Below are 26,605 nucleotides of genomic sequence, written 5' to 3'. Positions count from 1 at the left end.
GGATACACAATACACCAGATACCTCAAGCGTTAAAAACATGGCGGCTGCACTGTCATGAAAATATAAATTGAATCAGACCTTTACTGGGAGACCTTAGAAATATAAACTGTAAAAATGCAGCTACGTTATATGAAGACTCTTCTGAACCCGCAGGTAAAGAAGCTTCCTTTTCTAATTTTGTTTTAGAATGACAATTATTATTATAGAGCTTTCATGTTACCATATGCATCGTGAACGAGAAGTTGTCAAGTTGCAGCTCCGATTTTGATCTTTTGTCGCCAGTAGACAGTTATGATGCATGTAATAAACTCACAGGAAATATTCTTTTTAGATTTCAATGACTTTTTTGCGTTTCGCGATGTTTTTTTAAAAAAATTATTATGTAAACAAGGTTAATTCTTTTTATTTTGAACCCAAATTAAGCTTAGCACGTAATCATACCTTAGTTGTTTAGTTCCTCAGAAAATGTTTTGGTGAAAAGTTTGACACTGTCACACAAAAGTTGTTAGATCTTTTTTAGTTACCGACTATGACAACTTCGGGGAGGTTCTTTTAGCTAGAATTTGAGGCCCAAGTGCTTCACCCTTGAGCTATAAATGTGAGTGGGAAAACAAGGTTCGGTCACTTACAGTACAGACTAAGAAAACAATTTTTTAAAAGATATTTTAATTGTTTAGTAAGATATTTCAATTCAAGCAAACTTTTGAATTTAGGGGGCTGTACAATAAAATATGGCCTGCTAAACTGACCAATCATAATGCATGTTGATCTACTAACTGAGAGATATGATACAATAACTTATATTAGGATTTTGATCGTTGTTATATCATTTACAATAAGAATGACTCTGTCAGTAACTTTATTTTTTAACTTAAAGGATGGAGCCTGTAAGGTTACAGCTTTAGCATGGTCACCAAACAACACCAAAATGGCTGTAGTCACCATGGACAGAGTAGTTATACTTTATGATGAGCTAGGAGAGAGAAGAGATAAGTTTTCAACAAAACCAGCAAATTCTCAGGTATTTCACAATAGTTTAATCATTTAACCCCTAAGAGTGACTAGCATCTAAATTATCTCCTTACTATATCACCCTTGAATTGCACATTAAAGTCACGTAAAGCAAATGATCAGCAACTAAAGAAGCTCTTGATTGTGACAAAAAGTCTCAATTTCAACACCTTAGGAAATGTATAGAGAACAGTATGGAGAATATACATGCTGATGTTAGGGTGTAAAGGGTTAACCCTGATATTATGAAAAATTTTGTGGTTATTTTCAATGGTGAGTAGACTTGAAATGAAGTATTACTGTTTGTCTTGAAATGTAGTCACTTCTAATGTGGATACCACCATTGATCAATTTGGCATCACATAATAGATTATTATTAATAAGTTATTTTGCCTTCCCTCTCAGGCAGGAAAGAAGAGCTACATTGTAAAAGGACTTGCCTTCTCTCCAGACTCTACAAAGATTGCTGTGGGCCAAACTGACAACATTATCTATGTGTACAAAATTGGAGAAGAATGGTATGGACTAACAAATACTCAGACATACTGCCATGTCCAAGTCCTAATTACAAATGAGATTTACATTAATGAAATAAGGTCTTCTAAACCTCCTGTAATAAAGACGATAAGTAAAGATGACATGTAAAAAGCAAAAGTGCATCAAAGAACCTTTGATTTTTGTATTGATTCTTTTCTCTGACATTTTTAGGGGTGAGAAAAAAGTTATCTGTAACAAGTTTGTTCAACAGGTTTGTTGATATTTCATTTTCAGTTTTGTACCTTAAAGAAACTTGCTTTGGTATTTTGTTTCAGTGAAAATGGTGACTCTGTGAGATGTGATATTTTTTTAGACCAGGTGCTGCCAGTTTTCTGTGGGCTTTATAGAGACATGGGTGGTGGGGAGAGGGGGGCGGGTACATTGGCTGAGGTCCAGGTTCCATTGGGCTAGAAACTTAACTCTTGCCTAGTGCCCCTCTCCACTCAAGATTATAATTGGGTTCCAGTGAACTGTCAGGAAACCTGATAAAATGCTGCAGGGTGGAGAGGGAGGAATGGGGAAGGCAACCTACCGTAAACTAACATCTTATCCAAGGAGTGTACAAGCATCCTATCAGGGGGAGGTAACTACCTGCTGTGGAGTAGTATCCCATCTGGGGAGGGAGGAAGGAGGCAATGTTACCAGTCCTCTCATGCTACAGATAGTTGGATATTAAGCTTTGTCAAAGTGAGCCTCCAATCAAGCAACCTGACTTTATATTTTTTTCTTGGTAGAGTCCTGTTACCTGTTTGATATGGCCACCTGAGCAACAGAACATTGTCTTCGGCTTAGCAGATGGAAAGGTAAGTTGATAAGTGTTAATAAACAAGATAAATTGGTAGACACTTATTAAGCTACTTGTTTAATAATAATATCTGCATTGTAATGCCTGGTTTGTAACTATGCATTGACAAACTTGAGCTTGCCCAAATAACAAGAAAATAATGTTTGTATTTGTCATTAACATGTAATGATTCAGTCAAAAAATGGTACACAATGTTTTCCTTCTTAAACTTCACAGGTCCGTATTGCTAACCTCAAAACAAACAAATCAACCACACTCTATGGAACTGACAATTATGTTGTGTCTCTGACTGCAAAGTAAGTTTGGTGATCTCAGTGTATGTACTAAGTAAAAAATTTTAATGATTACATAGTGAAATAGTTAAAAAAAAAATAGTCTATCCTATGTTTAGAAATAGATGATTATTTTAAGCGAATAAAGAAGAAGAATTGGTGAGTGTAACCTGAGATTTGCTCTTCAGAATGATGAGTGATATAGAAGTTAATTTTCCAGCACTGTCAGTAGTTTACTACAGCATCTGTTTTTTATTATTTTTATTATTTTACCTTACAGTGTCTCTGGAAAAGGAATTCTCTCTGGTCACATGGATGGTGCTATTGTAAGGTACTTTTTTGATGATGAAGGAACAGGCTTATCTCAGGTGAGTTGTGTAGGGCGTGGTCATTGCCTCAGATACTTTGTAATGAGTGGTATTTTAAAGTCAATATCTCTGATCTTTTACTGGTTATCCCTGCCATAAGGTTTTGAGAAACCAAGGACTGGCTGTTCAATTAAATTTTCTTCAGCTTTTGTTTCACAAAACTACTTTCTACACCATCTTTAACTTTGCCAAAATTAATGTTTAATCTAAACATTAATTTTTAGTAAACAGTGTCAATGAAAGAAGCATTGATTTTTTCAAACAACCCACTTGCCAAAGCTGAATTTTTTCAGGCTTCTTTCTGCAATTGCTACCAACCACTGATCTCAGCTAAATATTTTTTATGCTGAAATATTCAGATCCATTAATTGTCTATTAGGGAACTGCTCAAGATAGAAGTCAATTGAGCAATCAGCCCTGTTTCCTTCATTCACCCCGTTTGATTTTTGTAGGGTCAGTTGTGTAAGCATTCTTGTTCCCCATATGCCCTGTGTTGGGGCTCATCAATTGTTGCTGCTGGTTGTGACAAAAGAATCGTAGCATATGGAAAAGAAGGTAATAAGTTTGAGTAGAATTGAACTACACATGTGATCCATAGCAAGGAATTTTTCTCTTACATTTTATTTTATTGTGTCATTCCCCAACCACTGAGACTACAGTTACTATAGTTGGTTTAAAACCAGCTTTTCTTTCTTCAAAAAATTTTAGTTTGGTTCTTCATTTTAAATATTGAATTTTTGAAGTTGGCTCCCCATGGATAGGCTGAAAATGGGACCGCACTTTTCTAGAAACAAAAAAAACCCTTTAACAAAAAAATACATTCTAGAATGTGTGATCAAGTTTATGTTACATGTTCATGTTGTGATTCCTTTTTACTTGGTTTAATTTTTTTAAAAACAGTTTCAATTGATTTCTATTTTGCTTTATCTTATAGTTATTGTCATGATCTGAGCAAAGGAAATGAAATTAAAATTGAACTGGTTTGCAAACTACTTTGAACCATGAAAAAAGAATCCATTGCATACAAATTTCAATATTGTTTTCCTTGCTGACCCCTTTTTTCATGAAAGCTTTACTGTAATTTTTGTTTAAAAAGAAATGTGTCATTGTTCCTCACAAAACTATCCATTCTCTATCTACTCTTAGGAAGGGTTCTTCAAAACTTTGATTACACCAGAGATGATGATGAAAAAGAGTTTACTGTAGCAATCTGCAGCCCTAGTGGACAGTCAGTAGTGGTTGGAAGCTATGACAGGTAATTCTTTCAGAGAGTAAGATATGTAGTGGCCTAATAATAATTTCACTGGACTCCGGGGCTGGGTTGTTCAAAGCTGGGTTAAGGTAACCCTCAGTTAGTGTGAAATCTGGTATCAGATCTGAAAGTTTTTAAAAGAAAATTCAGTACAACTCCCTTGATCTATGGTTTGATGATTGGATCTACTAAAAAGAGTAGAAAAAATTATCCCAAAACAGCTTTTGATTAAAGGAATAAAAAAGACCTTCATTAAAAGTTAACCTTGATTTAGTGCTTATTGGCCTTTGAAAAACTGAGCCCTGGACCTGGGTGGGGTCATTGTGTTGTGTTCTTAAGCAAAATGGTTTACTCTCACAGGTGTGTAAATGGGTACTGTCCCTCTTCACCTAGGAGTGTAAATGGGTACTGTCCCTCTTCACTCAGGAGTGTAAATGGGTACTGTCCCTCTCCACCCAGGAGTGTAAATGGGTACTGTCCCTCTCCACCCAGGGGTATAAATGGGTACTGTCCCTCTCCACTCAGGAGTGTAAATGGGTACTGTCCCTTTCCACCCAGGAGTGTAAATGGGTACTGTCCCTCTCCACCCAGGAGTGTAAATGGGTATAGGCCAAGTGTCAGGGAGGCCTGATGAAATGCAGCTGAAACACTAACCACTCAGCTACTTCATCTTTTATCAATGCTGTTTTGAGAGAAAAAAGGGGAACAATTCATCAGTTGTATTATTGTTTTCTCAAGGCTGAGAGTGTTTAACTGGAGTCCAAGGAAAGGTTCATGGGATGAATCAAAGCCTAAGGACATTCCTTATCTCTACACAATCACTTCAATGGCTTGGAAAAGGGATGGATCAAGACTTGTGGCGGTAAGTGGTTTGCTCTTAAGCATGATTTCCTTAGTTGTCCCAAGCCCAATCTTAATTGCTCTGATATTGGTTTGATTTCATGGTATCTCTATTTAGTGCACTCTTAAACCTGTATTTGGCAACTGCCAGAATACTAAGTTTTCTTCAATTATAGGAGAAATTATTGTAATGTGTGAATGAAAAAGCTCCAAGCCATGAGCATGCTGTCAATTTGTTTTACACATGTATGCGCATTGCTAGGAGGGTACAACCAGCAGATATTTCTGAAGTATCTCTGAATTTCCAAGTTCCCAGAAACAATAATATAATAATAAAGGCTGTCAAGCATATTGTTGTATTTAACTTTCAAAGTATTATGTTTGATAACATTTTTTGTTAATAGGGTACTTTGTGTGGAGGTGTTGAACTCTTTGACTGTTGCTTGAGAAGATCAGTTTACAAGAACAAGTTTGAGATGACCTATGTTGGTCTCAGTCAGGTAATTATTTGAGTATATTTTCTTTGCAATTCTTTTTTTGGAGCTCACTCAAATATATCTTCATTTATGTTTGTAGTCTGCAACTGGAGAGGAGTGGTCACAATATGTCCTCTCCTTGAGGTCTTTCTTTTCTGCCTTTGGATTGAGCATGTCAGATTGTGTTGATATGCTGAACAGTTACAAAACATCATGAAAAGAGGGAGTCTTGTTTAGTTTGTCATTTGATTGACAGGCAAACACTTATAACATTATCCTCACTCTTCTGCACACAGTTGGTACTATTGTACATGAGTGAAGTTCATGTCTGAGTTGTTCTCTTTACTGCAGGTCATTGTGAAGAATTTGTCATCAGGAACTCGAGTCGTCCTTAAGTCCCACTACGGATATGAGGTACTGCACCTGTTGATCAGATAGTAACACTACACACTATTTGCAAAAAAAAAAAAAATCAATAGTCAGTGGTGTATGATAAATAGGTATTACCAGTTTTTCATGGTAAAGGGAGGTTTAGATAGAAGAGGAATATTTTATGTTATAAGGAAACAAGTTGCAACATTGGGAGCAAACTGGTTAAGGTGGGGGGCATACTTGTATTTCTTCAGGGGGTGAACCCACAAAGGTGGTGGGGGAAGAACTTGCAATGGGGGGGGAACCTCCATGAACCCACAAAATGAGTAATCAAGGACAATTCTATGAATTCTATAATGTTGCCTGTCCAGATTTCCCCCCTTCAGTCCAATCTCCCCATTACCAAAACTGATGATTTTGACGAGGGTCGTCAAACTCTAGGCTTAATTTTTTCCTGTCTTTAGAGCTTGGACCTCTTCCTCCCTGAGATTTCTCTAACTTTGGTGATACCAGACTGATGAGTGAGTTGACTTCATTTGTAGATTGATAAAGTGAGCATCATGGGCAAGGACAGATACCTCGTGGCTTACACCACAGACACTCTTCTTGTTGGGGACCTTCAAAACAACAAGCTAAGTGAGGTGTGTGTTAACATTATTTTATTCAGCTCTTATTTCTTTGATTCATCTTTTCTACTGCCGAGCTTGAAACAAACAAGTTTCTTAGGTCTCAAATTTCAGTGTGATTCAGAGGACAGTTGTTAAACTATTTACCCCTAGCAGTGATAAGCATTCATTTTTTTTCTTACAATATCAACCCTGGAATACAGGACATTTTGCACAAAAGACTTTTCGCACAAGTCTTTTAGCACAAGTTTTGGACCTTTCACACAATTCTTAGTTGTCATTTTGCACAATAATTATAAGCGAGAAACATCAATATAAAAGGTTTACTAATTGATACTGATAAGACATTTCACCTTCACATGTCGCTTTCAATAAGATCCAATGGCAAGAATGTAGACATTTATTTACGTAATAACTTCAACTATAATTATAGCTATAAAGGAAATGATTGGAAACTCGAGAAGCTCTTGATTATTAGACAAATTCTCCTCGCAAGAACCATAGGAAATGTCTAGAGAACAAAAAGGAGAATATGCATACTGATGTTAGGGTGTAACGGGTTAAAAAAGAAGGGTTATCACTAATCTAGGATTGCAATTTCAACTTGGCCTGTTTTGCCGGTATAAGAGCATACATTAGGGCTAATTTTATGGAGTTTTGAATATTTGACTGTTATGGAAAACTAAAGGAGGGCAACAACATGTAACCGTAAGTGTCTGCAAACCTGCCAAAAATTTATGCAAAGCCTAATTGTTAGCATTTTGAACAAACTGGCCTTGCAGTATATTTGAATTATTTTTCTTTGTATCCTGTTCTTATTTTTTAGGTCCCTTGGCAAGGTACAGGTGGAAATGAAAAATTCTTCTTTGAAAATGAAAATGTATGTATGATAATGAAACAGAACTCATAAATCATTGTCACCATGAGTGGCAAATGTCCTGGTTCATAAAATTTTATCCTTGTCAACATAATACAGAATTAAAATTGTGTTGGGTATATCTGGTTTTTACCAAAGATGGAGGAAAATTTGGAGTGATAATTAGAAGGCCAGATTGATATAGTGTAGACAAAAGACACTCCACAAAATTTAAGCAGAATAAATATCAAAAGGTATTGTTACTTAAAATTCGGTTCAGTTGATGGATGGTATCAGACTCTTCATAGAAAGCCCTGGAACTAGTATAATGATTGGTTGGTTCATCAGCTCCTCTGTGTGATTCTGAAAAAGTTTACATTTTATAAGAGCAAAGGTGGTGAAGGGTCAAAAAAAAAATGGGAAGGAACAGAGAATGTCCTGATTTTCCAAGTTTCATTCCTCAAGCCTCATGATTCCAATTATTACAACTGTACTCTGATTTTCAATATTCACAGGTTCACAGGGGGTTCCTGCAACTCTTTTGCTAGTAAAAGACAGTTTTAATTAAACATAACTTGTAAGTTAATTGAAAAGTATACTTGGGCTGTTCTGTTTACTATTTATTTGTGTTTTCAGGTCTGTATGGTGTTCAATGCTGGTGAGCTTTCCTTGGTTGAATATGGAAACAATGAAATACTTGGAACAGTGAGAACTGAATTTATGAACCCTCATTTAATCAGGTAGAGTTGTGGCTCCTTCTGCAAATCTTCTCTCTGATGATTGCATACCTCTTCATATGTTCGTTTTGAGAATTTGCTCTTATTGATTTTGGTTTTCATTACCTTTTCAGCGTCCGCCTGAATGAAAGAAAACAGAGAGGTGTTGAAAACAACAAAAAGATGGCATACCTTGTAGACTTAAAGACTGTTAATGTTGGTAAGTGAAAAAGGCACAGTCCAGAAGCACGAGTGTCCTATGGGGGCATGGGAAGGAGTTCAGTGTTTACCATAGAGGGTAGCAAAGACAGGTCCTGATCCCGTTTCTCGCACAAATTTTTAGAAAACTTCACGCGTCACTTGTGTAAAAGGAAAAATTTAACTCCTCGTCTTTTTTACAAGGTTTTGGGGAAATATTGAGGTTTACTTATATTTCAGAAGACAAATCACGCCTCACGCGTCACGAATCACGCTGACCTTTCCTTAATCACGCGTCGTGCGGAAACCCCTAACCATTCTTACAATAATTCACTGCCGTATTTTTTCTAAGTACAGTGTTCATGCTTAAGAAATAGTTAATTTTTTTCACCTCATCCCTCCCCCCTCCCCGCTTAACAGTGCAATTTTTTCTCTAACACTTTCCTAGTTCCTTCAGGCCTCCTCAATCTTCCCAATCCAATATGGCAACTAGAGTGACACTCAGCACCACTCTTCCCACCCAGAAATTTCAACTAATGTGAGCTAATGACCATAATCTTTATGTGTGTAATTTTACCTATCTAGTTGATATGATCAGCGGATTTAACGTTGCAAGCGTGAATCATGACTCAAGAATTGACTGGCTGGAGGTTAGAAACTATTCATAAGAAATTTTTGATAATCTTCTACCATTTTGTGTTCCTATACACAGAAGATGAAACTGTTAATTTTGTTCTTTTTATTTCAGCTCAATGAGACCGGAAGGACCCTGCTTTTTCGAGACAAGAAACTAAAAGTAAGTTTGTGTAATGTATCAGCTCAAAAAGCAACTGTTGGTAACGCCATAAATTGCAAATCTCGAAGAATGTGTCTGTTCCTCTTTAATGCATTTCTCCACCTTCTTTCCATCAGAATATTTTAGGCCTAACGGTCGTTATTTACCTGTTTTCTTTGTTGGATGTTAGCTCCACCTGCTGGATGTAGAAACACAAACGCGTTCGACGATCCTAAACTACTGCACGTATGTCCAGTGGGTGCCTCTCAGTGACGTGGTAGTGGCCCAGAACAGAGGGAACCTATGCGTGTGGTACAATATTGACTCACCTCAAAGAGTCACCATGTTCCCAATAAAGGTAAGTATTGCTGGGCGCCTTTGTGGTGCTCTTTAAAAATTCTTGCAGTACACTATTGTGGGTGAGTGCCGCTGCGATCTTAGTTCGTAACATGAAGCGCGAAATTCAAGGTCAGGGGCTTGATTCCTCACCAGATACTCACACGCACGTCACAAAATGAACGAGGTCCTTCTTGTGACACCTGCGTGAGACACTTGGCCGGGTCATTGTGTTGTGTTCTTGGACAAAACGCGTTACTATCACAGTGCCTCTCTGCACCCAGGAGAGTAAATGGGTACCATGAACTGTCACGAAAAAAGAAAAACAAAACGGTGAATATTATGCTATGCTGACTTATCCATTCTTTCTCTTAAGGGAGACATAGTCGATCTGGAGAGAGCTGATGGTAAGACAGAGGTTCTTGTGAATGAAGGAGTCACAACCATCTCCTATACTCTGGATGAAGGATTGATTGAGTTTGGTACAGCCATTGACGATGGAGATTTCCCAAGGTACTGATTCCTAATAGTTGGTGGCTATCTGTGCTGTGACCACCCTTCGGTGGATTTTAGAAACGTCTCCTCCACACCAATGTCAGTAGGGCTAAGCGTGCAGTTTCTTCTCATTATCTCACGTAAGCGTGCATATAACCATTGAAACACTGTCAAAAGGTGCGCGATGAGAGTCTTCGTACAAAAAAAAACTGCCTCTCAGATTTCAGGTGGGAAAATTTTATTAAGTTAAGGACTGGCCGTTATATATTGCCGGGGGAGTTCACAATAAAATTTACCTGATCCCCCTGAGGCTCTGTAATATTTTAATGATCCCCCTCCCTCATTAACCGTCAATTTGTATGGCCCCCTTTCAAATTCTGTTAGAGACGACTGATCCCTCCCCCCCCCCCCCCCCCCCCGCCCATTCCCTCCTGAAAACTATGTGATCTTAAAATCCCTTCGGTGATTGGGGAAGAATTCTTCGCTCAGTGAAGAAGGACGAAGAAAAAGACCTGCAAGGGAACTAAAAATTGTGTTGATTTTTCAGAGCTGTTGCGTTCCTCGAGAGTCTTGAGATGTCCTTAGAAACAGAAGCTATGTGGAAAACGCTGAGCCGCCTCGCTCTGGAGGCGAGGCAGCTGCACATTGCCGAGCGATGTTTTGCTGCTCTGGGTGATGTTTCCAAAGCCAAGGCATTGCGGCAGATAAACAAGACCGCTGAACAATGTGCAGAAGAAATGGTTGGCATCACTTTTTTCCTTTTCCCTTTTTTTTCTTTACAAAGAACGAAGATTCCAGTCGAAGTCTAAAAAGGTTTATTTCATGTTTTCGTGTTTCAAGTTACTTTGTCATTTTCCAGATGGAATCTGCTAATGTTGGCCATCTATTTTGCTAGGAGCAGTTGAGACTTAAAGGCTTTTCGACTTAAGCTGGGATTTGTACTGCCTCCTTTAAAATTGTTTCGTGAATACTTAAGACTCTAGAATGAACGCGCTAAATTCCATGGAAGACACTTGACCTAGAGAGAAAATCTTCAGCAAATTGCATGTACTTTAGACTGAAATAGCCACAAAAACCAGTTCAGAGTGGTTTTGGGCTGGTAAGATTATGTAGGCTTAAACGTTTTGATATTTTTTAGGGTGGTGATGGTACAAACCATGTTCGTGTCCGAGCAAAGCTGGCAGTTTTAGACAAAAACTTCAAGCTGGCTGAGACCATTCTTCTAGAGCAGGGATACGTGGATGAAGCCATTGAGATGTATCAGGAGCTGCATAAGTGGGACGAGGCTATAGCTGTGGGGCAGGCTAAGGTATGCGTGACGGCTATTGGAGTAACTGACTAACTGACTGGCTGACTGACTGACTGACTGACTGAAAAGCTGTGATCGCCAGGTCCTCATATTTAGATCATTATTTATCGTTAACCTCAGGGTCACCCAGAGCTGGAAAATTTGCGCACAGCTCATTACCAATGGCTCTCGGAGACGGCTCAGGAGGAGAAGGCTGGGGAGGTAAGATTAAGTCACTAACTAACAAGGAAGTGATGAAGAATAAAAATTAGATATAGCATGGGCATGCGGCACTACAATATTCAATCAAGCTGTTCTCAAGGCTAAATTTTAACCACTATTGACCTGAGTTTGTTGGTTTGGTTTTCTGTTCAGGTGAAAGAGAGAGAAGGAAATTACATGGAGGCCATTAACTTGTATCTCAAAGCTGGTTTGCCTGCGAAGGCTGCAAGGCTGGCTTTGAGTAAAGAGGTGAGGATTTTTTGTCGGTACTTTTTGAGGTTAAATTAGAATTTATCTGTAAAGAGACGTGGAAAGGATTTTGAGTTCAACAGCATTGGGTTTGTAAGAATTTACAGGAAGAAATTAGTAAAGAGTATTCTTTTCGTTAACTTTGAACGTGAATGTTGCTTTTGGTCATTAGGAGCTAATTCACTCATCGGAGTTACCGGAGAGAATTGCGGCAGCTCTTCTTAAAGGCGGATTGTACGAGCAGGTTAGTGTCTGAAATTCTTACATAATCAGTTAAACCTCGAACAAGAATGTCTTTCGATTGAGTGTCGTTAAAACCAAAAGCATAGTAATCACAACAGCCAATCAGAGGCGAGGGAAATGTCACAACGACCCAATGAGAATTGAGAATGAGCAGATTGTTCAAAGCGCGGAAAAGCGCGTGTCACGAACTCTCGATTGGTGCATGTTCTGAAATGATGGCGCGGTTTTCAAATGAAATTGCCAAAACACCAGAACCAAACCAATTATAAGGCTCATTCAAAACAAGGTAGAGCAATTTTTCACTGAGTGTAGAAAGTAGACCGGGGCTACTTTGCTTATTATCTACTGCGCTCTGTGATTGATCTAGAAAACTCGCGCCAATCCCTAAACCAAACAGAAGCAAAACTAAAACCAACTGCGACTTGCTTCCTTGCATTTTCACGCTCCCCTAGCAGTTTGCTTGATTTTAATTCGAGTTCTTGTTGGCTTATTGTGATATTTTCCTTTTTTCGGCGAAGTTTTACTTACTGTAGTGATGGATTTATTACAATCAAACGAGAAATGCACTCTGCACAACACAACCAACCAACGAGATCTTTACAGTAACATACGACATTAGCCAGGTAAGGGAAAACGCGCGTAATGAATTGTATTAAATGTTTTTCTCTCATGATATAGGCTGGAGAACTTTACGAGAAAGTTGGCAAAAACGACAAGGCGATGGATTCCTATCGCAAAGGACATGCATATAGGAGGGGTAAGATATGCAAGTTGCTTTTTATTTGTTCTTCCTGTTTCACTATGGAAATATTTAGTACTAATTTGCCATACCTTTTTTCCTTCCCCTTTCGCTGTTCAGCGGTTGAACTGTCCCGAGCGGCTTTCCCGAGAGAGGTTGTGAAACTAGAGGAGGCCTGGGGTGATTATCTGGTTTCCCAGAAGCAATTGGATGCCGCTATTAATCACTACATCGAGGCTGGGTGAGTAGATCGACATTTTGTCCCACCCTTCCCCAGTCTATCTTGTAGCCATTCTTTGGAATGTCACGCAACGCTTTTGGGAGATGGGGATTGTTGATTAGTTTTGAGATTGGCGCGAATATTTAAACCAGTCACAGGGCGAAGAAAAGCCAAAAAAGCTCGACACTCGATTGAAATTTTTTTGAATGAATTTGATTATTCTCCTTGTTAGGTGTTCAATTAAGGCGATCGAGGCGGCCATACAAGCCCGTCAGTGGAACAAAGCTGTTCAGATTGTGGAATTACAAGACGATAATGTGGCAGAAAGGTGAGTTTACTTTTTTATGCCAACAGGAGTTTTCTGCTGTCTGGCAAATAGGGGTATATGGTTACATTTAAAGATTCACAACTGTTATTAACCATGATTTTCCTTCATATTCCAGGTACTACCATCAGATTGCTCAACACTATTCTCAAGTTCAAGAATACAAGGTATTTTACAATTACTTTGCGGTAATTTCTCAACTTGTTTGTCTGCAGGATTTCATACTCAAAGATTGTTTTTGTTTTGTTTTGTTTTTAGCTTGCAGAGAAATACTTTGTCAAGGGAGGGGACCCACGGGCTGCTATTGAGATGTATACCAAAGCTAATATGTATGAAGCTGCTCACAAGGTAAGGTTTCTTAAATAAAACAAAAGAGAAGAAGGTGTTATGATACGAAGAATTTAAGAGTAAACAGAGTTAAAAAAAGAAATAACAATATCCCTAAGCTAGGAACGTGGGAAGTCGTGTTGCATGAGTTCTGCATAGAGCGCATTTTGAGTCGTCGGTGGCGTTAAACCAAAACTAGCACAGGTACAACGGCCGATCATATTTAAGGAATATACCTCACGGAGCCAGGGAAAACTCAAAGTAAAAACAACAGTGCTGCCTGAAGCGCGGAAAAACGACGGTAACCAAGTCGCGATTGACCCTAATCTTGCATCTGATTGGTTAAGAGAGTGGCACGATTTGTCTTGATCAATCACAGAAAAATAAAGGAAAAGTTATGAGATCCAAGATTATTGTCCACATTCAACTGATATTTGCCCTTATTCCTAAGGATCTTTTTTTTCATGTTTCCACAGCTTGCAGTTCAGTGCATGACACAAGAAGAAGTCGCTGTCATCTACATATCGCAAGCTCAAGAACTTGAAGCTCAAGGGAAATACAAAGAAGCAGAGAGGTGATTTTAGCCACTTTGATGCTTTGAATTGTAAATTAGCAGCGCTTTTTTCCTTTTTTCCTTTTTGCAGTCTCATAGTTTGCTTTAAAACATTTCTAGGTTATACTGCACAGTTGATGAACCAGACTTGGCCATTAATATGTATAAGAAACATCGTCAAGTAAGTTTATGAAGACTTCTTTCAGTCTTAAGACCGAGAATTTCACATCCCGTCACATCACAGAGGTGCATATGAGACTTTTGTCTGTTTAGCTCCACGCTATTCGGTAGATAGACAGGTGCTAATGAATGATTCTTTACGTTTGTAGTTTGACAACATGATCAGACTAGTGGCTATCCACCATGAGGATCTTCTCGCCGACACCCACGTTCACCTGGCAAAGGTATAGTTTGGTTAGCATGTGAACAGTCTCCAGGTTGAAGAGCCGGGGGGGGGAACTGGCCTCAAGTGAACTAAATCGGCCGGCGGGGTGGGGGTGGGGTTGGGGGAACGGTTCGTTCTTTTGTCTCTGTTAGACCAGTCTTTAAATGTTGGAGACGTGGGGACTCACTGGCTCCTCTTACTCTTTTAAATTGGTGGCAACGCCTTTAATAAGCGGGAATTTATAGATTTTGACGTAAACGGCCCAGAGGATAGTTGCTTCAAATATAGACGAGTTAATTTGCCTGGACAGAAGAGTACCACAGAAATCTGAGTAAAGCGCCGTTAATGATGGTTCCTTCACTTCTATTTCTCACAGTGGGCGTGAAAACCTGATTAAGTATTTAGTAAAGGATATTCTTAAACCTTTAACCAACTTCTATTGTAGCCCGTGAACACTTTATTCTCTTTCTACAGGAACTGGAGGCCGAAGGTCAACTCCGCCAAGCTGAGCATCATTTCTTAGAAGCGAGGGACTGGAAAGCAGCCGTGAACATGTACAGGAACCAAGACATGTGGGAGGAGGCTTACAGGGTGAGTTATGGAGGGGGGAGGGGCTGGGGAGATATTTTCAGGCGTGGGCACAAGACAGGTTTTGTGAGGGCCCTGCATGGGTTAGGTAGTCCCAATATGGTGACAAGGACTAGAGAAGATAAATGATAACTTGAGTCTGCAACATAAGGGAGCAGTGTGAGACTCAATGGACACTTTTTACTGTAGGTTGCCAAGCAACACGGAAGTCAAAATGCCTCTAAACAAGTGGCTTACTTGTGGGCCAAGAACTTAGGTAAGTTTGTGAAAGTTTGTTTTTTTTTTTTTGAGAGTATCATCGGTTCTGTTTTATCAGAGAATCTTCGCAACGAAAATTATGGTAGATTTTCCAACATAGAAGATTGCTTTATGATAAAATGAAACCTTAAAAATTGTAGTTTACCAAAAATGAGCAAAGGTGGCTGAAGATGGGAAAGATGAACCTGTTGTGTAAATTATGAACTTTAGAAATTTAGGTCGATGTTTCCAAAATACACGTGCTTTGTTGAAACTCCTCAGCCATTTCGTTCTAAGATGTAAAAAGAATTCTCCTCCGTCTCTGTTCGCTATGTCTTGTGCATTTCTCTTAATTCTATCTCCCTGGAATTTTGTATTAAAGTAAAGAATATCCACTGTAGTTGATAGTTTTCTTTCCTCTTCTGGCCTTTCTGCTCGGAAATGTGTCGATCTTGTTGACTCGAGAGAAATTCCTTTTTGGTCATCACTGCGAGTGAGAAGGAGATGAACTTCCTTCTATCATTTGACAAACTTTGAGTTGCCTCGCACTGATGTCGATCAGCACTGATTAATCGCTCTTTCAATCTTGATCTCTCTTAGGAGGGGACTCCGCTGTCAAGTTACTGACTAAGTTTGGTCTGCTGGAATCAGCGATAGACTACGCTGCAGAAAACTGGTAAGATTCAATTCAATACTGCAAGTGTCTTCACTCGTCACATCTGACTTACATAGATAGTTTTAGTTTCTACAGTCGAGTTGAAATGCATGATATGCGCGAACTATTGAACACAACAACGTAAAGAAGAGAATGGTTCGAGTCGATTCTTGTGAACTTAGACAGTGCGAAGTGTTTTGAGTCCAGATAGGGAAATGTGTATCTTTAAACTGATTGCAATTCAGTATTAAGGAACTGGGATCAATATCAGTATCTGGGCAACTGCCCACCTACCCCTCCCCTAACCCAACATTAACCCTAACTTGTTATCAATAGACTGTTGTTGGGTTAGGGGAGGGGTAGGTGGGCAGTTGCCCAGATACTGATATTTATCCCAGTTCCTTAATATTCCTTGATCCAGGAACTGTTTGGTTGAAGTTTCTTTTTTTTTTACGTAATACACTTTATGCCGTAAAGTGTTCAAATAGTCTTACATTGTTTGTTTTCAGTGCTTTTGAATTCGCGTTTGACTTGTCTCGAACGGCGATGAAGTCCAAGTTGCCAGACATTCACCTAAAGTATGCCATGTTCTTGGAGGACGAGGGAAAGTTTGCTGATGCTGAAAAAGAATTTATTAAAGCTGGGAAATCAAAGGAAGCTGTACTTATGTAAGTCGCAATATTTTTATCGAAATAAGGAATTAAGAACTGAAATTTATAGGCCGTATAATAGGACACATTAGAAGATAAAGTTTTAGTTTAGCTAAGAATGTTACTTGTAAATTATGTTATACGGTGATTGTGTAAAAGAAAAAAAAGGACTCGCGCCAAAACCAACATCGACTTTGACACTGGCGTTTTCCCGCGCTTGGACTGGTCACCTGTATTTTTCTTTGCATTTTCATTGGTTCATCATGTCTGTTACGCTTGTTCTGATTGGCTGTAATTTTTGTCACAAAGAAAAATCCTAGCCAATTTTTGTTGTAGTTGGTGAAAAGAAATCGTGCCGAAGTCTCTCAACTGCAATTTTTCGCGCACCTTTTAAAATTTATGAGAGAACATTGCACGCCTTTTCAAATAAGACTTTCTCTCTTAGAAGTTAAAGAGATATGTCCCATTAAATCGTGTTTCAGGTATGTTCACAACCAGGATTGGGACAGTGCTCAGAGAGTGGCGGAGGAGAATGATCCTGACAGTGTAACTGATGTATTAGTAGGCCAGGTAAGATATTTTTCATCCAGGCTTAGTCAAGTGGCAGAAATGTGCTTCGTGCACTGCCATTTGAATCTTGCCCAATAAGGCTGCTAAACCTGTCATGTAACCGAATCTTACCCCTCTTTTTCCATTGTTTGGTGATCTGTTCGAATAGTTAGGAGCTGCACAAAGAGACAATGTTGGGACAAAGAATTATTTTATTTTTTAACTTTTGTAAGAAGCAAAGCAGCAGTTTATGGAGTGTGCATTGTCGCTCCTACCATTTGGCTTAAACTCTGTGACGTCATACGTGTGGGGCCAGGTTACTGAGTTGTATGGTTTGTGGAGTATACCTCTCCATTAAGCCCCTGTTTATTCATAGTTTATAAAGTCGAAGCTAAAGGAATGATCAGCAAAACTCTGAGATTTATTTTTCATTAAAGGAGTTTTAACCTATTAATTTTACTTTTATTGCAGGCCCGTGTTGCATTCGACAAAAAAGAATATCAAAAAGCTGAGACGTTCCTTCTCCGAGCTCAAAGACCCGAACTTGCAGCTCGTTATTACAAAGTAAGTTTGCAGGAACAGTTAGTTGATACACAATATTGAAAAGAAATATTGCGAGCCACCATTCTTAGGTGTTCATCCTAATGAACAAATACATATTTAGCCTCATAGTCTTTATCGTTTGTTTGACTCCAGGAGGCTGGTATGTGGACAGATGCTTTGCGCGTGGTGAAGGAATACTTGCCTCACAAGGTATGCACATACTGAATTCAAGGCTGTATTCTATGACAAAACTAAGCACAGTGAGATACATAATCATTGTACGCTGATTTTCTTTGCCAACAGCTGGAGCAATGGCAGGACGAGTACGATAGAGAAGTCATGTCCAAAGGAAACAGGTACTCCCCTATAACGTTAAGACCTGTAGCAGTACCTCACCAAAAAGGTGCTCAGTTCCACATGATAAGAATGGAACTACAACTAGAAATAAAAAACAGATCAGTGTCAGTATCTAAGCAACTGCGTAACTACCCCTCCCCTAGCCCAAGATTTATCGTAACTCGTTACCAGTTGATTAATATTGACATTGATCCTAAAGAATATTACTACAGCAGAAATACTCACCATAAACATACCAGTGTTCGCCTATAAACGTAACCGTTTGAAATTCCTCATACTGTTTAACAATAAGAGTCAATAGTGATCACTGAGGGATACACGCCACTAAGGCTTTTAATCACGAACTAAGATTTGAATCCTTCCTAATTACTGTGGGTTTTGTTTTGTAATCAATTTGAAGACTCAGGATGGCAGTAATTTCATCGAATTTAACTGTCTGGTTGATGTTGCTTTTTTCAGAGGTGCAGAGTCGTTGCTGAGTCAAGGAAAAGAATGGGAGAAGAAAGCTGAATACAACAGAGCTATTGACATGTACTTGAAGATTACACCAAATATGACCACTGACCATGAACTGGTGGAAGACGCTATGGTCAAGGTAAGAGGCGCGTGACATGGAGTGTTGCCTAGCAGCGCGTAGACTTATCCAGGTGGTTTATGCAGATCATCGCGCAGAATGCCATTGTTCTCACAACATTTACTTACAGTCGCGAAAAAAATATAGATCTGTAATATTAGCTGCGAAGCGTAATCTGGAGAGCTTTGATTGGTCATTGATTACACAGGCTTTCCTCCTCAGGAAATATCGCTTTAGCTCATTAACTGTTTAGACAGAGCTAAGAAACACTAGCTTAGAAAGTTATTGTTTACGCTATTGGTAGAAAAAATCACATATCTCTTCTTCAAAATCCATAGGCTAAAAGTGGTTCATACAAAGTGTTTTTATTGAAAATAAGAAAAACATGCACCCCTCTGGTGATTTTCAAGCCATTTTCTCTATTGTATGGCGCGCGTTTCGCTAATTCAGTTTCACATTTACCGCTGGTCAGTCATAAAAAGTCCCGGATTTGTCGTGGCATTCTGCGCGATGTATCAATCCATTGTGGAGTTGTTCAGAAATGAAGATACAAGCGATAGAGCAGTTTTCAATCGAGTGTGCAAAGCAATCTGGGATTGCAAAGGTTTTCTGCACCGAGCCATATGATTGGTGTAGAAAATCTGCGTTCTGTCACTCAATCAAATCAGTGCGAAACCTCCACTAAGAGCGACTTGATTACTCTCGTTTTCCCGCGCTTTCAATCATTTCTGTGTTTAGATTTTGATTTCTCTTTCTCATCCTAGAGCTTCGGTGTACAAAATGCTAGAAAACTGGGTATATAGTTTACTACTGCTGGAGTAAAGAATAACATTAGTATTTTATAGTTGACACAACCCGCAAAGGAAAGTTACCATTAAGTATTTTTTCAGTGTTTTTTCATTTTTTTTTTTATATTTCAGGCCGTTGAACTTGCTATGAAATTCGTAGGTGACCGTGCTTATGATGTGGCAAAAGCTGCTTGCCCCAGGCTGGCAGAGATAAAGTGCTATGAACAGGTTTGTTCAGGACAGTCTCAGTATTGTTCTACAATTCTGTTACTCTTAAATTCTTACGAAGTTGTCAAGAAGTCTCTACCTAGCAAATTACGCAGTTATCTCTAGCCGTGCACTCTCCCGAAAAGTCTTTTTGAGGTCTTATTTTCTTCTTAGCCAATCAGTGAGCTAACAAGGTGCCATTCGACTTAGGAACACGCTTTTATTTTGGCGTTTTCCCACAAAACGTTTTTGTTACAGAATCGGAAAAAAAATGTTTACAGATTCTTTATCTGTATGGAAGTTTCCAAAAGGAATGGTTGAAAATTGGATTAGGGAACTTTGGTTGAGTGTGTTAGCAGTTTGTGTGTGATTTATAGAAGCTTTTAGTGTGGATTAAATTGCTTCGAAGTATAAAGTAGGCTTTTCTCTGCTAAATCCACGGATAACAGAGTTGTTGTTGCTACCCACTCTTCCCCCCCCCCACCCCTACGAAAATACAATAAAAACGTCTCAAAAAATCGGTTTTAAAATGTTTTTGCTAAAAGAAAAAAAATTGGCTGACTGCTGACCGTTAGCAATCAGGCTGTATGCACTTGTGCATGTAAGGGTAATCCTAGCGGGGTGGGCTGATGGAGATACAAAAGAAATGTGGAAAGGTGTTTAAACATTTAATTTGTCTTTTTCACCAGGCAGGTGAGTTGTATCTGGGCGTGGAGATGGTCAAGGAAGCCATTGATGTGTATATTCAGGGAGAGCTTTGGCCAAAGGCGAAGAGATGTGCAGCAGAAATGGCACCCAAGTACGTGAATGTTCAATTAACACTTTGAGAAGTCAGTTCTAATGTCACAAAAGGGTACCTATCTAAACAATCGAACAATTATTTAATGGTAGACACCATAGGTAAATTTAACGAGAAAAAGTTAAAATACAAAAGAATGGTGGAGCTGGACCAGATTGCAAATGGCGAACCTTTTTTGGTATGATACAATAGGTGCTAGAAAGGAAAGTCGCCTTTTCTGATAATTTAAGTTATTTGCTTTCTCGTGTACGATTTTCCAAAGTTTTTTCCATCCGAGTCTCAGCGAATTTGGGGTTAAGTATCTTCTCCCCCTGTCATGCAGGTATGAACAGTACGTGGAAGATGCATACGTTGCGTTCTTGAAACAGAAAGGCCAGGCTGAACAGGTTAGACTGGAGTCAATTATGAACAATGATGAACTGAATTAAATAACCTTCTCAGGCAGTTTAAGGAAAATTTTTGGTTGGTCACTTTCCAGTTTTCTTTATGTTGTGATAAAATTCAAAGAGCGCAGGCTCAAAAAATGTAGCTTCAAGTTTTTAAGGTGCCTCTCTCTGTATGCTTGGTCCTTTTTTGCCTCGTAGCCCCTTTTTGTAGTGTAGAAAACTAATATGTTCAAGTTTTCTTAAGATTAGGAAGTGCTGTTTCTGCAAAATACACTGACTGAGCTTCTTTACGTAAAGCCCAAATTTTCCAGCGTAGCTGGGTTTTCCATGTTTTGTCCTAATTTCATTCGTGGATTATTCCCTGTCTAGATTGTAATTTCTCACTGATTCCAAGCTGAAGGAAAAGAGACCTAAATTGTCCTTTTGTTCCTTTTTTTAATATTATTACTATTTTTTTTTTTGAGTGGGGGGGGGGGGGGAGGAGGTTATAACCTGCCGAAAAGGAGTGGGGAGGTTGATAGTGCACAAGGCAGTTTCCCAAGTTCAAGAATACTTGTGTGTGCTATACGCTCCTACCTTGTATGTTGTAGTGGAAAAATTCAGTCCTGAGCAGTTCTCAATTGATGTTTTAGTTGGTCGACGTAGATGTCATAGCTGGTCTGGATATGATGATACAACGTGGGCAGTGGGATAAAGCCATTGAAACTGCCGAGCAACAGGTGCGTGACATGGCGTCACGAGATTTCTTATGTGACAAGTTGAATTACACCTGGCCTTGTAGGTTTTTGTGTGTGACCTTGTCATGCCTCACGCTTGTGTAATAACGTTCCTTTTAACTTATGCAGAAAAGTCCATGACGTTTGAATTATATGTTAAGTTAATGTTAGTGATAGCTGTGTACTGGAGCTCTAAAGGACATAGCCAATCAGATTTCAGTATTATGACTACATTAGCATCCAATCATGTCGCCATCTTGGATTCCAATCCGGCTATATGATTGGATTATTTGTACCTCCTAGTACATAATACTGAAATCTGATTGGCTATGTCGCATAGTGCCCCAGTATACTACCACCTTTTTCCAAAAAAGGAATCTATTGCGTGACATTTAGTAACACCGTCTTTTTTCCTTAAGGGCTACGAGGTTCTTAGTAAATATGTGGCCCTATACGCTGCTAATGTTATCAAAGACGGAAACACATTGAAGGCTTTGGACTTATTCTGCAAATACGGTGCACCGGCTAATCCTCAGGTGAACTAAACGTTCTCTTTGACTTACGACGCGTGTTATTTATTTGGTGACATAATTGAGATAACATCCTCTCACCAGTACTTTCTCTTTGCCCTTTACATTTCCGCTTTTTTTTTGTATTTATATTGCAAGGAGAAGACACATTTTAATCACTTCGTTAATCGCTGTTCTTGTCGGCAGAATTTTAACATTTACAAGCGGATCGTTATGGACGTTATATCAATGCCAGGGCTCAGGTCTGCTGACAGTTATCGCACATGGGCAGACCTCAGAGATGTGCTGTTTGAAATTGTAAGTGCGACTACACTTGAACAGTTTTCAATTGAGAGTGTTGCTTTCTCCTCTCATTTCCTTCCCCACGTGATTGGTTTAAAAAGAAACAAATACTAATCCGCTCATCCAATCAGATTCCAAAGCTATACCAACCGCGACTTGGTCAAACGCATTTTCCCGCGCTTGGTGTAGTCACGTTTGTTTTCTTTTAATTTTGATTGGATTGTGTTATTGTTTACGTTTGCTCTGATTGGTTGCCGTAATCTTATTGTTTTGGTATTTTGACATTTCCTTGATACTTAAAATCAAGTTGCAATTTTGAACGTCCTTAAGAATTTTGACAAATGTCTCATACATTCTTCTGAATCACTTAAGGTTGAGGGCTTAAGTAAAGGATCCAACTCGCCCCAAGCTCAGGAGTTCGGGGTCATGTTAGAAGTCGCCCATTACTACAGTACTAGATGCGCCTGCATGCAGCACAAGTCACTGGTAAGTGAGGCCTCCGTCTGATTTCGGACGTTACCGTTCGACTTGGATGCTATCATTTGATTTATGGATATTATCGTTCGACTTCGGATGCTATCGTCCGATTTCGGCATTTTCCGGGTCGTGATTTTGTTGTAATTACATTTTTTTTTAACAGGATACCTTAGCCGCCAAATTGTCGACCTCCCTTCTACGACATTCCGATATTATTCCCTGTGATAAAGCTTTTTATGAAGCTGGAGTTGCAGCTAAGGTAAGACATGTAATTTCCCACGTTTTTGTAATGCATTGCCTGCGTAATATTACTGATTTAAGAAACAGTTCTCAGCTGATATTTGTCGCAAAGCAAGATTTTTATAAAGTCTGAATATTTAGTGCCTGCCATGAAAAAATTACAACTGTCTATCATTGAGATCATTGTCTAAATTTCGAAGATATGAATCCATTTCTTTGTACCTTTCGTACCATTTGATAAATACCATTGAAGTCGTTTTTGCGATGTCATTGAATAAAGGGCGCCAGAGCAAAGAGCTAACGTTCGAAACGCCAGCCCTGAAACTCTTTACGCGGCCAATTTACGATATCAACTCAGTTGATGATACTAAATGACTTTGCGATGTCATTGTTGGATCATTTATATTTAACAAAATACCTTCTTCTCCAACAGGGCGTTGGCTGGGACAATATGGCTTTTGTTTTCTTAAACCGCTACTTGGATCTCAGCGAGGTAGAAAACCTGTTTTTCTCACTTTTTCATGAAGCCGGAATTTTCGTCTCTGACGATGCCTAATGTGATAAATTACCTTTTGGCAGGGTATTGAAGAGGGTAGTCTTGATATGTTGGACAACAGCGATTTTGCAGACACAGATATTCCATTCGAGGTACCGGTTCCAGAAAAACAACACTTACCGGTGAGTCAGAAGAGAGTCAAGCGAAGGAATGAAGCGTTTGTTGTTTTAAACGCGGTTTTATTAAAAGTTTTCATTTTCCAACAATGTTTTCTTTTCATGATGTGAACTTTTCAGGAAGAGAAACGCGAGGAAGTGAAGGAATGGGTATTAGCTGTATCAATGGATCAAAAGGTTTGTTTTGAAATTCTTTTCCTGTTGAATAGAAGAACAAAATCAAACAGCCTACCGTTTACTTGGGGAAGCCCCTTCTCTTTGTCATCAATTCCTCTTTGTTAGCAAGCGAGGATTAATCGCTATGATTAGTTTGGCATTACTAGCGCAAAAAAAGAGAATCGTTTTCTACTAGCAAAGTCGCAGCGTTAATTTTAAAGATAACTCTTCATAAGACGTGATTTTTTGCCAGGTGGAGCAAGTTTTGCCAACAGATGAGCGTGATACTTATGAAGCTTGCCTTGTGGCAGTGAACACTGGTATAACGTCTCCGCCGTGTGTCATCACAGGTAAGGCTTTCCAGTCGATTGTAACCCTTTAACCCCTAAGAGTGACTAGAATCCAAATTCTCCATACGATATCACTCCTGAATCACACATTATGGTAACAAGAATAAAGAAAACGATCACCAACAAAAGAAGCTCCTGATTGTTAAATTCTTTTAAATTCAATCCTTGTTGGCACCTTAGGAAAAGTATGGAGAAGAGTATGGAGAATATGCATACTGATGTGAGGGTGTAAAGGGTTAATTGTCCTAACCCTGAACCATTCTTGTTCCTTCTTGGTTTATTATGGCCTCTTTTGTCATTTTCTATTTTACTGAAGTCCTATTTTGTATTTTCCATTGAGATAAAGGCAAGTTTGTGTGATACAAAAAAAACAACCGCCACCTCATCAAAGGACACTAAACGGCGAGGGGTTTTTTTTAGGTGATCTGTGATCCGTATCAATCTTATCCATCAATACCCATCTTCTTTTCCTCTAGCTTTATTTTTCCTCCTTTCGCTATTTCTTATCTCACTGAACTTATATTTTGTAGTCTCCTTTGAGGTGAAGGTAGTTTTTGTATGTATGATGCAATGAAAACAAAAGATGACCGTGAACTCATCGTGGGAATGTGTAACAGAACACTAAACTACGAAGCGTTCTCTTATTCTTAGGATATCCTGTTCTGCGAAACAAGATTGAATTTAAACGACCGGGCAAAGCTGCGAACAAAGAGGACTGGAATAAGTTTATCATGGCTACCAAGGTGAGCTTATTGCAATTTTGGACTGAAATTGTCTCACCAGAGAGCACAAACTTCTCTTTAGAAGTTATCAAGAAACACTATTAGCGGTACAGACAATATTTCATAGATGAAAGCAAGGTGCCTATCCTTCTTGAAAATGGAGGTTGCGGTTTTAATAACTGGACAGTGGAGATGAGATGCAGGAGTTGTATTTGTCACGTTTGCCACAGCATCTTACACGGCGAAAATGGGACACAACTCGCTTGGTTTTTTATTTTTTATTGATTTATTTAGTTGTTGAGTTATATTTCAATCATAACACTGACAATATAAAATTACAATACCAACACTACGCTCAAAACAATACTTCCAGTGGTAAGGTTCACTTACTTATAACAATATTTTACATTACAAGACGCTTCTGTCCTATTAGTTCACCGCCAATCCACTCTTTCTCTTTGGATAACTTTATTCTTCATGTTTCATATCTTTTACCCTCTAAGATTCGGTACAGCGCTCTTTAACCCTTTGACGCCTGAGAGTGACTAGCATCTAATTTCTCCTTACAATATCAGCCCTGAATCACACAGTAAGGCCACTAAAAATAAAGGAAATGATCACCAACTAAAAAGCTCTTGACTGCTAAACAAAGTCTTCTTGTCAGCACCCAAGGAAATGTATAAAGAGCAGTATGGAGAGTGTACATACTGATATTAGGGTTAAATGGTCAAACATTGGTTTAATGCTACATTACTTGAGAAAATTAATCTTTGAGATATCTGTAATGAATTGCTCTGTTTTTCTTTTCTCTCTTCTTTAGGTTTCTCATAGCCCTGAATGTCAAGATGTGCTGCGTTTTCTGGGAAACTGGTGTGGAGCGCCTCAAAACCCCTCGTATTCCTTTAATTAGGAGTTTGCACGACGTCACTTTATTCAACTCATGAGTTATTTATTATTCTCAGATCCGTTCCGTGACTTGTAGAGATCCATGACGTCTACAGATCATTTAAGATATATGTCACGCAACGCGCAACGCTTTGGATTCATATCCGAACACTGCGTGACGACCCAAATGAGGCTCCGCATGAGACTACGGTCTAAATCGCTTAGTGGTATTTATTATTGTTGTAAATAACTTGAGTGTTACAGTATTGTTACAAAAGTGTTACTTCTTGGTCAGAAAGTAAATTAAGTAAGCTAGTATTCTGTCTTTTTAGTCATTGATTTGGGCATGCGCAGTGATGCATGCACTTTGAGGCCCGTTGCGTGTCAGTTATGGCTCTTTTTGAAGTTATCTGCTCCAGTCCTGCATGACCTGAACATATCGTGACCACTTATGAATTTGGCTGTTCAAACACGTTGTCCGCACTTAACCGCACCCCTTCCTCTTCCCCCCCCCCACCCCTCCCAATACCGTCAGCTTCAGGTAAGCATTTTTAACAAAGGTTTATCGTCATCCTCAATTAGACCAGCTACATGTTAAAATACTTCTTGCCAATTGTCGTCTTTGATGATAGCTTCCTTCTCAACGGTGTTTAGAGATTTCCCAAACGCAAGCTTTAACCTGGAAATCAACCGAAAACTTACTTCTAGACTGCCTCCGTTATTACAATAACTGGTTACCTTGGTTGAAACTGTAC

General features: G+C 39.0%; 1 protein-coding gene across 1 annotated transcript; it reads left to right on the top strand.

Moving 5' to 3' along the window:
* Positions 1 to 17: 17 nt before the first annotated feature.
* LOC131797308 (intraflagellar transport protein 172 homolog) lies at positions 18 to 26,166 on the top strand. Its single transcript, XM_059114911.2, has 56 exons — positions 18 to 154; positions 879 to 1,022; positions 1,418 to 1,530; positions 1,721 to 1,760; positions 2,284 to 2,352; positions 2,571 to 2,650; positions 2,907 to 2,994; positions 3,447 to 3,549; positions 4,141 to 4,249; positions 4,985 to 5,108; positions 5,491 to 5,586; positions 5,914 to 5,976; positions 6,477 to 6,575; positions 7,387 to 7,440; positions 8,053 to 8,156; positions 8,267 to 8,352; positions 8,916 to 8,980; positions 9,079 to 9,126; positions 9,296 to 9,463; positions 9,818 to 9,954; positions 10,484 to 10,676; positions 11,075 to 11,245; positions 11,366 to 11,446; positions 11,600 to 11,695; positions 11,868 to 11,939; positions 12,617 to 12,695; positions 12,798 to 12,918; positions 13,130 to 13,225; positions 13,341 to 13,389; positions 13,481 to 13,570; positions 14,026 to 14,123; positions 14,223 to 14,283; positions 14,432 to 14,506; positions 14,962 to 15,078; positions 15,265 to 15,331; positions 15,913 to 15,988; positions 16,477 to 16,635; positions 17,100 to 17,187; positions 17,638 to 17,730; positions 17,863 to 17,919; positions 18,013 to 18,065; positions 18,526 to 18,661; positions 19,561 to 19,656; positions 20,325 to 20,434; positions 20,757 to 20,820; positions 21,453 to 21,539; positions 21,956 to 22,072; positions 22,253 to 22,363; positions 22,721 to 22,834; positions 22,989 to 23,084; positions 23,499 to 23,558; positions 23,645 to 23,743; positions 23,858 to 23,914; positions 24,147 to 24,243; positions 24,895 to 24,986; positions 25,786 to 26,166. Exons 1-56 carry the CDS (start codon positions 116 to 118, stop codon positions 25,873 to 25,875), a joined length of 5,247 nt encoding a protein of 1,748 aa, XP_058970894.2. The 5' UTR covers positions 18 to 115; the 3' UTR covers positions 25,876 to 26,166.
* Positions 26,167 to 26,605: the final 439 nt, after the last annotated feature.

The sequence above is a fragment of the Pocillopora verrucosa genome, chromosome 2 (assembly GCF_036669915.1).
Source record: "Pocillopora verrucosa isolate sample1 chromosome 2, ASM3666991v2, whole genome shotgun sequence".
NCBI classification, from domain to species: Eukaryota; Metazoa; Cnidaria; class Anthozoa; order Scleractinia; family Pocilloporidae; genus Pocillopora; species Pocillopora verrucosa.
The sequence above is the reverse complement of the archived record's forward strand: the minus strand, read 5'-3'. Positions and strand labels throughout refer to the sequence as shown.

What these genes read in the sequence shown, in the direction of transcription:
- LOC131797308 (XM_059114911.2), top strand. Translation starts at nt 116, where the DNA reads ATGCAGCTACGTTATATGAAGACTCTTCTGAACCCGCAG. An exon ending in AAGGCGGATTGTACGAGCAG is followed by an intron (nt 11,940 to 12,616) that starts GTTAGTGTCTGA and finishes CTCATGATATAG; the next exon opens with GCTGGAGAACTTTACGAGAA. An exon ending in AAATACAAAGAAGCAGAGAG is followed by an intron (nt 14,124 to 14,222) that starts GTGATTTTAGCC and finishes AAACATTTCTAG; the next exon opens with GTTATACTGCACAGTTGATG.